General features: G+C 40.6%; 1 protein-coding gene across 1 annotated transcript in view; it reads right to left on the minus strand.

Moving 5' to 3' along the window:
• Positions 1–14,396, minus strand: part of LOC138949013 (matrilin-4-like) — a 42,897-nt gene continuing 28,501 nt past the window's right edge. Inside the window, exons 13-15 of the mRNA XM_070320707.1 lie at positions 13,365–13,606; positions 12,333–12,578; positions 1–359 (exon numbers count right to left, since the gene is read on the minus strand). Coding sequence (XP_070176808.1) covers positions 126–359; positions 12,333–12,578; positions 13,365–13,606 — 722 coding nt within the window. The 3' untranslated portion in view covers positions 1–125. The remainder of the gene's footprint in view (positions 360–12,332; positions 12,579–13,364; positions 13,607–14,396) is intronic.

A 14,396-nucleotide genomic window follows, 5' to 3' on the forward strand; every position in this document is an offset into this window, starting at 1 on the left:
ATTCAATTCACAGTATCTTCCACATTTTTATTTTCTCTTATGTAAACTACATATACCGGTAGTCATAATCATTTCGACACACAACAACAATAACAACAACAACAGCAAAAGATGCAGCAGCAAAATCAAGGGCTGGCGCAAGCTTTCAGTACTTGTTTCCACACCTCCCCAGAGGGACAGTGTTTGAGAAAAGCCTCGTGAACGGCGTTGCACTGGATGTAGCTGTTGGCGTCCGTGGGGGACGGAAAGTAGGCAGGACCGCCTGTGCACGGGTTGGGGATGTTAGGGTCCATCTGATTGGTCGCCTGGTCTACGATCACACCGGTGAAGATGCAAGTTTGTGCCCTCTGGAACCATATCTGTGATAAAGACAACGTAAGTTTAGTCACTTAACAGTAAACTTACAATACAGTAGAATCCCCCCCCCCCCCCCATTTTACATTTAGTCAAGTTTTGACTAAATGTTTTAACATAGAGGGGGAATCGAGACGAGGGTCGTGGTGTATGTGTGTTTTTGTGTCTGTGCGCGTGTGTGTGTAGAGCGTTTTAGAGTAAACTACTCGACCGATCTTTATGAAATTTTACATGAGAGTTCCTGGGAATGATATCCCCAGACCTTTTTTTTCATTTTTTGGATAAATATCTTTGATGACGTCATATCCGGCTTTTTGTAAAAGTTGAGGCGGCACTGTCACACCCTCATTTTTCAATCAAATTGATTGAAATTTTGGCCAAGCAATCTTCGACGAAGGCCGGACTTCGGTATTGCATTTCAGCTTGGTGGCTTAAAAATTAATTAATGACTTTGGTCATTAAAAATCTGAAAATTGTAAAAAAAAAGTTTTTTATAAAACGATCCAAATTTACGTTCATCTTATTCTTTATCATTTTCTGATTCCAAAAACATATAAATATGTTATATTTGGATTAAAAACAAGCTCTGAAAATTAAAAATATAAAAATTAGGATCAAAAGTAAATTTTCAAAATCAATTTTATCTTATTTCTTGTCGGTTCCTGATTCCAAAAACAAATAGATATGCTATGTTTGGATTAAAAACACGCTCAGAAAGTTAAAACAAAGAGAGGTACAGAAAAGCGTGCTATCCTTCTCAGCGCAACTACTACCCCGCTCTTCTTGTCAATTTCACTGCCTTTGCCACGAGCGGTGGACTGACAATGCTACGAGTATACGGTCTTGCTGAAAAATTGCATTGCGTTCAGTTTCATTCTGTGAGTTCGACAGCTTGACTAAATGTTGTATTTTCGCCTTACGCGACTTGTTATTATTAAGCACCCAAAATCTGAGATACTCAGGTCTTGAAAAGAACTCTTAAAAGGAAGGTAAACTTACAGAGGCCGCTATGAACAGAAAATGTGAGAAAGCGGCAAGACGGACTTACGAGGGTGAAGTCTTAAAGTGGGTTGTGGTGGTCCTAAAGTGAGGAGAGGAATCCACTAGCACTGTTTATCCTACATACGTGAGAGAGACACTCGTGAGATAATAATCGTTTAAATCACACGTGTGTATATCATGTAAATGAGGTCATGTCAAGCAAGTCTGACAGGGACCTGTTTTTCCACTGCTTATGATGCCAAAGTCACCGAGACAAACGACATTACAGAAAAAAAATTGCCCTCGCTAATTACCCTCGATGAACTAACACGTCGCGCCACACTTTCAGAGTGACGTTTCTTTACTTTGACGTAATAGATTGCACGAGGCTTCAGAAGTCGAGGTTCCAAAACAAGCGTCTTCAAGTTAGCTGCCTCGACAGTACATTTTCAGTAAAATACACGGAAGTACAGTATGTAGGATAAACAGAATACTACATGGCTTGCTGTTTCGTACCAGATTTACACTCGTTGCTTTTTGGCTCACGTACGTGTAGCCTATGCGATGGTAAACTTTGTCTGTCTGTGCGTGCGTGCGTGCGTGTGTGTGTGTGTCAGGGCCGGACTAGGCGAAGAGGAGGCGGGGGGGTTGCCAGTGGTGGCCCAGGGGGATGTCCTCCCTGGCGGCAGGGGCGGATCAGTTCATTTTATGACTGGTTTTTTTCAAAAGTATATTGTGAAGATATGGGTGTGAAGGCGCGAAGCGCCGAGCCGACGGCGCGAAGCGCCTAGCTTGCTAGGGGGGTCCGGGGGCATGCCCCCCCGGAAAATTTTGAAAAAAAGGATGCAAATAGTGCAGTCTGGTGCATTCCTGAGGATGATCATTACCAGTTTCAGGCAGCAGATTTTGTCACTGATTAATACCCCAAAAATTGAAACTCAATGTAAAATAAAGAAATGCATACCTCATTCAATATTTTTATTTTTTGGCTGGGGGGGGGGGGGGGGTCCGGAAACCCTAGAACCCACCCCCCACCCCCCTCGTTGTGGGGGTCAGGGGGCGAAGCCCCCTGAAGCTGACGGGTAGGTCATATTCTGAGATAGGAAAATGGTCGCTCCTTGCATGAAACGGCATAAAATAAGCAATAATAAAAAAAAATTAAATAAGTAAGGTACATGTTTAGGCTAGGGTGGGGGGGGGGGGGGGGGGGGGTTGCGCAACCCCCATAACCCCCCCGGTAGTCCGGCCCTGCGTGTGTGTGTGTGATAGAAACTTTAACATTTCCGAGTCTATGGATAAAGCTCGCATAAGAAGATTACGTCTCGGTCAAAAGTGTTTGACGTGTGTGATAGAAACTATTTGAAGACGTCACATTATGACGTAAGAGGGTTAGACGTCACGCAAAGGAATTACTGAAAGTCTCGGTCATTGTTATTGTGAGCGGGCCGAGACTACTTGGCAGATCCAGGGTCTCGCTTTCTTGCACAGTTTCACCTATGCTTACTGTGTGTGTGTGTGTGTGTGTGTGTGTGTGTATGTGTGACGGAGTGATTGAGTTTGTGTTACTGTTTGTCGATTTCTTACGTGAGCCTTGAAGGCTTCGCCTCTTGTTCAAATAGTGAACAGCTCGCTTTCGCTCGCAGTTCAATACTCTTAAAAAACAACTCGTGTAAATCTGGTACGACACAGCAAGCCAAAAGTCAAATTTAAGGGGCTTACTGTCCGTCAGGTCTAAGTGCCTATGTTGGACATGAGTTGGTTTAATTATACGATTTGTTTGTTTGTTTGCTTAACGCCCAGCCGACCACGAAGGTCCAGTGCTCCACCACCTGAGCTACCCGGGCCCCCTCACAGCAAGCCATGTAGTATTCTCTCTATACAGCATGACTTCCCTTCTTTGTCTCTGTTAATCCAGGGAGAAAATATCCAGCGATATTTCTCCGTAGGCCTAAAGTTCGGCCATGACCTAGGCAAAATAACTTGCGCAGCCGCAGAAACAAGAAAATGAAAATCTTATGAAGCCGTCATCAACACGAACACAATGATTGCAGAAGCAAACTCTGTACCTACACGACCGAGACACAAGACTGATTGTTTCACAGCTGCAAAGGGTAAGCTTACTCACGTCAGGTCTTCACTGACAAGCTAGGAACAGACGGAAAATTCCAAACAAAAGTAAATGACGTCAAAGTCTCTTTCGCTTTGCGTGTAGCTTTGTCATGACGTCTTTTTGAGACGACAGTATACGCGACAATTTGTTCGCTTCCGGTGTCATTTTATACTGAAAAGCAACTCAAAAGAAGGAGCTAAGCCTGTGTCTTGAAACAGCTGAAACACTCTTTTGGATTGCCGTTTCAATGTTAACCAAAAAGTTAAAGAAAAAAACAAGGTTCAGTGGCGAACTGACAGCGGATTGAGCATTTATTCCTGTTGATGAAGGTACGATTGAAGCTTTAGTCTCTCCGTCAACCAACAAGACTAGATTTGTAGCAGACGAAAAACAAAGTGTGCGTTTTTCCTGTCTTGTGAAGGCGATTATGTCGTTATAAGTTGTCTGTACGTTGTAATGACATTTCAAAACAAAATTTAGCTTTGATGCGTCATGGGATAATAAGCTTGTACGTTTTCATTCATGGAATTGGTTTTTTTCGTCTCGGCAGGGTGAATGAATTCATGATGTCTTTTCCGGAACTGGACAAAACTGGCCTTGCCAAGACTGAAACAAAATATAGTTCTACAACTTCTAGGCTTGGGTTGATTGCCCATGGTGAATTTCCAATGATTTGTTTCCACATCCCATGACAAATTCTCTTTACTTTGGTCATGCCATATATACGTTACAGCTCCGTCCATCCATGGTATCGCGTGATATTTTGTCTCGACGGGGTGAAAGAATATAATGACGTCACTCTCGGCAGAGCCTCGAGTGACGTCATCATATTCATTGACCCAGTCTCGACAAAATATCAGGCGATACCATGGATGGACGGAGCTGTAACTTATACATGTGAACAGCTCAGATCATGGGTCAATAAAGTGTTACACAGATGGTCAAAATTAAAGTACAAGATATTGCACTGGAAGTGGAACTACACTGTTGCTTAGTGTCTGTATGAAGCTACAAGGTGAAAATAAAAAAAATAAAAACACGATTCTTGACTTTGATGGGCTTTTTCTGCTCGTAAGCACACATTCTTCTACTCATCACAGCATGCCCCATTATTGAGTTTAAAACACCAATTAAATTTGTTTTGAATAAAACTCACAATTTTACAATAAGAATTTTTCCTACTTAGTTTGACTTTTGCAAAACTAAGTATTTACACATTTTATTGAATCAGTCAGACAGACGGAGACATAGAGAGACAGACAGAGGGCAAACAGAAATCTGAGAAAGAAACCCCTTTAAAAATGTTACCATGTTTGAAATGAAACATCGCAAGGTGAAGCCATAATTCATCACCTTTCAGTATGACGTCATGAGCGTGTTCCACACTTGAAATGACGTGTTTTTATCATGTTGTCAGCTGCACGGAGCTTGGAAGTATAATTTCCATTCAACGATCCGAGTTTGTTAAGTTTTAGCCTATTTTCAACGTCAAACACCATGAAACTATATATATTTGGAATCAGAAAATGGTAAGGAATAGATAGAAGTTGTTTTTAAATGTCTTTTTTCATAAATAAAGATAGTGGTTATTTATCGGTTTTCTTCATTTTTAAGCATAATTATCAATACAAAACAACAAAACTATATAGTTTTAGATACAGGACGCAATAGGGAATACACCAATATAAATTTTTTGTTTCAAATATTAGTTTTTAAAAATTTGAAAAAATGACATATTTCGAACAAACATTTCAATAACAAAACTTTAAGTGACCAAACTGAAATGCAATCCCATAATCCGGCCTAGATCTGAGATTGTGTGATAAGAAATTCGATCAAATTGATAAAAAACTGTAACTGTGAAAGTGCTGCCTCGACCTTTTGGTAAACGGTAAAATATGACGTCATCAAACTGTCCTATCAATAAACGGAAAAACCTTCTATGAGAAAATCCAGTCAAAAATATCCATATCAAATTTCATAAAGATCCACTCCGTAGTTTTTGAGATATGATCTGCAGTGTGAAAAAACGCCCATAACGCCCAAAACGCAAACTCATTTGTCATGATTTGGTCGTGTTCTGCTGATACTATAATGTTTTTCTTTTCTAAAACACACTATAATAGTAGCCTTTCCCAATGTCTATGCTAAAACTGACTTGTCTGTGTTGTCAATGATTTTGCTACAGTGTGAGAACACAATCTCACGCCCATAACGCTGTGACACGAAAACTCATTTGGTCGTGTTCTGCCGATACTGTAATGTTTTTCTTTCTTAAAACACACTATAATAGTAGCCCTTCCCAAATGCAATGCTAAAAATGACTGGTCTGTGTTGTCAATGATTTTCTGCGAGAATGCGATCTATGTGTTTGTCGCAAAGACCGTGTGACACGAAAGTTATGAGCGGAAGACAAATCTGCTGAGTGCAATTACGTTTCAGAAGATAGTTGGTTAAAACAGTTTATCACTCAGACACGCAAAGGAACACTATAACTTTATTATTCAGGCCATATTTGCTTTCCTTTGTCATGTATGAAAGTACTGGCCTTGGTTGAAGAAAGTGACCTGTCGCTGTGCAACAAATTTGTCGCCATTTTCCGCCGTGTTTTGTAAATAAAACGTGTTTACTACCCACACATACAAAACGATGCTGTTGGTTCTTTTTATTTTCTTATTGTTTGATTCATGCTTAGCAGTTTAGTATGCTTTGTTTTCTTCTCAATTCAATGGATGGCTATAAAATAAGCATTTAAATGTGAAGGTGTTAAAATTACCCATGATCTGAGCTGTTCACACATACAGCATGACTTCCCTTCTTTGTCTCTGTTAATCTAGGGAGAAAATATCCAGCGATATTTCTCCGTAGGCCTAAAGTTCGGCCATGACCTAGGCAAAATAACTTGCGCAGCCGCAGAAACAAGAAAATTGACCAAACTGGCCTTGCCAAGACTGAAACAAAATATAGTTCTACAACTTCTAGGCTTGGGTTGATTGCCCATGTTGAATTTCCAATGATTTGTTGCCGCATCCCATGAAAAATTCTCTTTACTTTGGTCATGCCATATATACGTTACAGCTCCGTCCATCCATGGTATCGCGTGATATTTTGTCTCGACGGGGTGAAAGAATATAATGACGTCACTCTCGGCAGAGCCTCGAGTGACGTCATCATATTCATTGACCCAGTCTCGACAAAATATCAGGCGATACCATGGATGGACGGAGCTGTAACTTATACATACAGCATGACTTCCCTTCTTTGTCTCTGTTAATCTAGGGAGAAAATATCCAGCGATATTTCTCCGTAGGCCTAAAGTTCGGCCATGACCTAGGCAAAATAACTTGCGCAGCCGCAGAAACAAGAAAATGGAAATCTTTTATGAAATGATTGGGAGCCACGCAAATGTGACCTCTTGATTCCGACCATGAACCCGCTGTTGATAATCTGGAAGGTCGTACCAGAAATGCAGATCTATCTCTGGCCGATTCATAGATTCAACCTACAAACTGCGACCTCATCTGTGATCAGATGACCAAGCAATGCGTGAAATCTTTTGTTCTAAAGCCTTATGGCTCGTTTCGACAAGCATTAAACGGATGAAATTAACCACATGCAGTTTATTCTTCAGAAAAATGCACACAAAAAATGGGTTGGGTTCGGTGATTTGTACATAAACGTCTTCCTCACGATAGATTCGCTGATTTGTCTTATGAAGCCGTCATCAACACGAACACAATGATTGCAGAAGCAAACTCTGTACCTACACGACCGAGACACAAGACTGATTATTTCACAGCTGCAATGTGAATAGAGAACAAAGACGTTTTGGGTAAGCTTACTCACGTCAGGTCTTCACTGACCACAGGCGGAAGGTATCGTTCACTGGACCACTACCGTCCATAGAAAGACTACAAGGTTTGACACTCGACGGGGTGAATAAATATAATGACGTCACTCGAGGCTCTGGTCATCATATTCATTGACCCAGTCTCGACAAAATACCATGCGATACCATGGATGGACGGAGCTGTAACTTATACATGGGTGCGTCTCAGAATCTCGTCCTCTGTTTGTGACATTATCACCAAAAGTAAAATCTTCCCAGAAAACTTTGATAATACTATTTACACACTTCTCAGTGTGTACCTTTTCAGTTTAAACAAGAAAAAATATAACATTGCCTTTAGTTTGCCATATATTGAGCATTATTTGGACCATGTGTGCAAAATCACCCGTGTAACATGGAAAAAATAAAAGACAAAAAAACTGCATTTATAAGGCTGAAAACGACTTTTATTCAGTTATTATTGTTGAATCACAAGCCATTATAGAGTTCAATATGAAATGACTACATGCAAACAACAAAATAATGTTTTTTTCAAAGTTCCATGCATTCGTCAAAATTTCAATACAAAAATGAAAATTAATTAATGATATCCTGATCAGAACATGTTGATACATGGCATTCATTCAGTCTTATTGACATTTAACCTTCACAATAGCATATTTACAAAGATTTGTTGCTCTAAGACAAAATGTTAGAAAGTTATCCCAAAAGAATGCAAAATGGTCACCGATGTAACATGGAAACATCACTTTTGTAACAAAGAAACGGTTATGCTTTTTCCCACAAACTTTACTAAATGAAGCTGATTTTGCAACCAGATTCTTCTTAGGTAAAATGCCAAACACTAAAACAGGAACAGAAAGAAAAAAAGCTGGACAAAATCAAGCAAACTTGGCCCCAAAAAAGAGAAACATTAATGAAAAGTTCATCACCCACGTAACTCGGAAACGAACAACCAGACATGTATTATAAGGTTTGACATGAAGAATGCAAATGTTCAAAAGTGGTTCATTCAATTGTTGAGACAATAAACCAAAGGCATTGATTACATATAGAACAGTTGCCACTTGCAGTTAATTAATTTATTTTAAAAGAAATAATGCCCCCTGGCATTGAAGGTGGGGTCACGAATCATGGTTGCATCAGATGTAGGGACTAAGGAAATATCATCGATCCCTGGAAAGCAATAGTAGTTCCCCTCCGGTTTCCTTCGAAGGAACGTTACCACCAGTTCATCAGGTCGAATCTCTTGCACCTGAAACATGCAAGTACCTGCGATTTCAACTAAAGATTGATGCAATATGTGTACTAGTTTCACTAACATGAATTTGTTTAATGTCTATCAAGATTTTGATGCATCCACATTCACTGGCTAAAAACAAAATAAAGTAGTTATTTTGTTCAGACTTACCATTCCATTGAACATACAACTTTTACAATTAAAGAAAACATTGACACTTACCGTTCCTTTAAATGGATTTCGGAAATTTAATTTTGATCATAATTTTTTATATTTTTAATTTTCAGAGCTTGTTTTTAATCCAAATATAACATATTTATATGTTTTTGGAATCAGGAAATGATGTAAAATAAGATGAACGTAAATGTGGATCGTTTTATATAAAAAAAAAAAAATTATTACAATTTTCAGATTTTTAATGGCCAAAGTCATTAATTAATTTTTAAGCCACCAAGCTGAAATGCAATACCGAAGTCCGGCCTTCGTCGAAGATTGCTTTACACAAATTTCAATCAATTTAATTGAAAAATGAGGGTGTGACAGTGCCACCTCAACTTTTACAAAAAGCCGGATATGACGTCATCAAAAGTATTTGTCGAAAAAAAGAAAAAAACGTCCGGGGATATCATACCCAGGAACTCTCATGTCAAATTTCATAAAGATCGGTCAAGTAGTTTAGTCTGAATCGCTCTACACACACACACGCACAGACAAACAGACACACACACACACATACACCACGACCCTCGTTTCGATTCCCCCTCTATGTTAAAACATTTAGTCAAGTTTTGACTACGTGAAATCGAAAGAAAAACTATTATTAACAAATGTTTAGCCTAATTTTTCACTTCATAGAATATCATAGCAGCAAAAACTCACCTTTTCTTAAGAACCTTGGGTGTTGATCACTGTCGTAACAAAATCACAGACTTCGGAAACATTCTCGAAATCTTTCTTCGCTGCTGGAAGCTGAACTATTTCTCTCTGTAACTGCGCATGCGTAGTCACCCGCACCTCTAAGTCACTACGCGCAAAATAGTTCTAATCTTTCTTCAAAACTCTGAACATTATTTGCAAAACCGTTCACCATCGTAACGGAATTTTGAAGAAGCATGTCATATTGCGCAACTTTCAACTTAGTTTGCAGATGCAATTTTGAGAAAATAATACTTAAATAACATTTAGCTTAGCGATTTTCTATGCCCTTTCATGTCAAGATCGTGTTGAAGATGAATATGCAAATTCTAAAGTTCAAATTTAGGACTTGTTGCTGTTGCACGCGTGTGGAAACATATGTTACGACAGTGATGGCAAACTTTCAAGCGATTAATTTCGTTTAAAAAAACAATTCTGTGGATAAAATAACATTTCAACTGTCAAGTACACTTAAACCAAACACACATAACAAAAATAGCAGTCCTTGGACATTCTAAACGATTCTTGTAGTGAGGTACAAAACTAGTTGATGGTTCATGTCACAGATCAGACCTCCATTTTTCACGCATTTAATCATTTCTTTCGCAAAACAACCTTCATAATAATCATGCAAAATACTCAGTTTTGTTTGTACTATTTCTTTATTCATTTTACTTCTCAAACATACCAATATCATGATTTAAAATTCAGTATGTTTCAATTGTGGGCTAATTTGATTATGGCACACACAAAAGGATCAGTTTCTGAGACGCACCCATATAGCTATTCAGATGGACACGTGGGGGAACTGATTCGGGGGCTGTGATTGGATGGTCTCTTCCGATCATCAAAGCATAATGCTACGGAAGTCGGCCATTCAGTTTGCCAATATCCAAAAGCATATTGGCAATAACAAAGACGCATGGTTCCGGTTCAAGTTACCCATCTGTGACCACACGATGTTTCACTGAATCGACAACAGCATACACTGACAACTTGAAATTCTTTTCGGGAATGTTTTCAGCTTTAAAAATGTCGATAGCATACCCTTTTCTGCTAACTTCCCGATGAAACTGACAGGACTAAATCAATTATTTTCTGTCCCTAAACATCACAAAATGCCCAAAGTCGAAAGATGTAGTACAAACAGGGGAGTAAAACGGAACAGCCGTTTTTGTGTGCCGGTTGCCGACTGACACAAACTTTCGCATTCGGCTTTTCTTATCTCGTAACTCCACACTAAATACCCCACTTCCCCTCTGAAGTATTGATGTACAACCCATGGCACTAACATTCATGTAGTCGTTTATAACTGAGGTTGACAAATTTGCTTCATGACGAGACAAGTATAAATGCCATTCACCAAAACTGAAAACTTCGCTGCCGTCTGCTCGCGTTGTACGGATTAGCTGTTCTCTTCTCTTCCCCTTGTTGCATCCTAGTTCTTCAGTTGTTTCTAGTTTTCTGTTGATGTTGTGTTTTGGTCTTCTTCATAAGTAGTCTTGTTCAAAATTAAGAAAAACTCAAACTTCTTTTTTCTTGAATACGAATGAACTAATAAAAAGCTGTTTAACAGCTGTGTTGTCAAATCGAGTTTTTTTCCAAAGTCAGTGTGGCGCCTGCGCAAAACTAATGCGCATAAGAAACGGCGTCTGCTATCAAAACCTGAGATCAACGCATCGACACAAAAACTGTCATTTTGTAAGTTTGGAACAACAAATCAAGGTCAGAACAGCTATATAATCGCTATTGTATTTTCAGCGTAGCAATAGGGTCCGATATTTAGACTCGAACAAGTATAATGCGACTCGTCTTCGACTCGTCGGCATTATACTTGTCTCGTCTAAATATCGGACCCTATTGCTACGCTGAAAACACAATAGCTGTTAATATCATAATTATGGAGTATGGTTTCCTCATAGGTGACATTTAAAATTTAAAGCAAAACCTTTCATTGTTATATGTGTAATACTGATGCTGAAACTGTGGGTGTGCTAGCTGCCGATGATAACGAATCTCAAGCTTACTCATGCAATCTATGTCACCGACAGCCTCAAGTTTATTTCAGTGAGGACTATATATGCATCTTACAAGAAAAACTTGTATACGTTACTCATCAACTGAATTCGATACAATGTCATGATGACTACTGTTACTGGCACGGTTGGCCTAGTGGTAAGGCGTCCGCCCCGTGATCGGGAGGTCGTGGGTTCGAACCCCGGCCGGGTCATACCTAAGACTTTAAAATTGGCAATCTAGTGGCTGCTCCGCCTGGCGTCTGGCATTATGGGGTTAGTGCTAGGACTGGTTGGTCCGGTGTCAGAATAATGTGACTGGGTGAGACATGAAGCCTGTGCTGCGACTTCTGTCTTGTGTGTGGCGCACGTTAAATGTCAAAGCAGCACCGCCCTGATATGACCCTTCGTGGTCGGCTGGGCGTTAAGCAAACAAACAAACAAAATGACTACTGTTGTGACCGCAACACGGTGGCCCAGTGGTAAGGCGTCCGCCCAGTGAGTGGGAGGTCGTGGGTTCGAACCCCGGCCGGGTCATACCTAAGACTTTGAAATTGGCAATCTAGTGGCTGCTCCGCCTGGCGTCTGGCATTATGGGGTTAGTGCTAGGACTGGTTGGTCCGGTGTCAGAATAATGTGACTGGGTGAGACATGAAGCCTGTGCTGCGACTTCTGTCTTGTTTGTGGCGCACGTTAAATGTCAAAGCAGCACCGCCCTGATATCACCCTTCGTGGTGGACTGGGCGTTGAGCAAACAAACAAATGACTACGGTTTTCTTATATTTTTAACGTCTTAAAAGGAGGTTCCACTGTACACCAAAATGTCCACTCTCACCCTAACCATCCCCAAGTCTAATACAAGGCTACCTTTCCAACAGGGCATCCCTCCATCTGACCCACGTAAGGGACGTTAGTGCAGTGGTAGTATTTGCTGGGGTCAGGCGGGTAGGGCTGGAAGTACTGTTGCTTGATGACCACGTCCGGCGTGCAAGGGTTCCCCGTGTTGACACCAGAGGGCGAAGTGATCTGCGGGAAATGGACCTGAGGTGTGGTGATGGGGGGTTGGGTGACCGTGACCGGAGCTTGAGGTCCTTGGGTGTTGGATGATCGAGTCTTTGGAGACAGACGAAGAAAAGAAATGGTTATGGTGGATGGTCCACACTTCGCCCTTTGTTCAAGGTCATTTCAGAATGTCCTTTGTTCAAGGTCATGAAGAATGTCCTTTGTTCAAGATCATTTCAGAACAGAGATGTGTGAGTGGGCGAGCATAAGCAGATAGACCTTTTTTTTCAAGTTAAAGTGCAGGTTCAACTTGGTAGTTTTCATTATCATTTATGGTTATTATCATCTCATCTTCCCCTGCATCGTATTCATTTTTCGTGCTCATAATCCAATAGTGGTTAATGAGTTTATCTGCAAAAATGAAACACGTTTCGCTTAATAACGTAGTAGCCACTTCTTAAAAGCAGTAGCACTTGTCACACCCACACCCACACCCACACACACACACACACGCGCGCGCGCGCACCGACACACATACACACACGCACACACCGACACTGGCACACACACAGAGCCCAAGTGTTCTCTTTTTGGAGGACGCATCACATGACAGGTACAGCGGCATATATGTCACATAATATGCATGACTACCACAATGGCCACCATATTTGTTTTGCACTTGAACGATTGTCATCGACTGAGTGACAACACTTACTTAAACATCTGTTTTCATTGACATGATCCAAACAATATCAGGTAACTGCAATGGGGTACATGTATGACCTAGCGAAATCAATTGCCAATGTCTGGCCTAAAATGTCACGTGGGGAAAGTTTGCCTCATTAAAAGCAAGATTATTCACTCTTTCACACAATCCATACAAACCCGTCTATTTACCATAAAAGTGACACCGCCACTACCAGCGGTGGTGGTAGGAAGACCTCCAGTGGGATTGCGACACTCATGTATGAGCGGGTTGTACAGTTCGCCGAGGGGACACAGAACGATGTATGCCTGGCCACTCGAGTCACAAAGCAGAAACTTGTCAGCATCACTGGGGTGTGGGAAACGGTTAATCGCTGAGTGGCCTCCCCCTGTTGCGATCTGCAGTGCGCAGGGATTGGTGGACACCGTGCGGTCTGTTAAAACGGAATTGAAGATTTGAGCGACAGAGGTTTTTTTTTTTTTTTTTTCTTTTTTTTTTTTCTTTCTTTTTCTCTTCTCTTTTTGAACCTCAGTTACAATATGACTCGCTACGAGTATGATACTGTGAGCGAAGCGGAACAGTTTAAACGTAAACAGAATGGGTTATAAATAATAATAATATCATTCTTTCGTTTAACATGGACAATCTTCGAAAATGTACAATATTTTCAATCAATTATAATTAAGCTATAATTCTCTCCGTCAACTGGCATTTGCACACTTTCTCTCTTTCTCTATCCTCTCTCCCCATCCTCTCTCTCCCTCCCCTCCCCTCTCTCCCTCTTTAATCGTCCTCTCTCTCTCTCTCCCCCCCTCTCCCCTTCTCTGTCTCTCTCACCCTCCCTGCCACTCTCTCTCTCTCTCTCTGATACTGTGAGCGATGCTGAACAGTTTAAACATAAGCGACAGAGTTATTTGCTAAAATGTGGTCAAAGTACCCCAATACAGTAGAACCCCCCTTTTAAGACCCCCCAATTTAAGACTTCCTCCATTTTAAGACCCTGTTTTCTTAGACTTTCTATTCATAACCTCTGTAAATTAACCCCCATTTTAAGACCTGATTTTTATTTCAGATGTTTTGAGGTCTTAAAAGGGGGGTTCCACTGTAAATCAAGAATAACGAATATAGAATACTTTATTGCCCAAGGATGGGAATTCGTTTTGACAATTTCGGTAAAGAATCATTCACTCCAGCCAACACACGCAAACGGAATAAGTAAATAA

The sequence above is a fragment of the Littorina saxatilis genome, linkage group LG15, assembly GCF_037325665.1.
Source record: "Littorina saxatilis isolate snail1 linkage group LG15, US_GU_Lsax_2.0, whole genome shotgun sequence".
Classification (NCBI taxonomy): Eukaryota; Metazoa; Mollusca; class Gastropoda; order Littorinimorpha; family Littorinidae; genus Littorina; species Littorina saxatilis.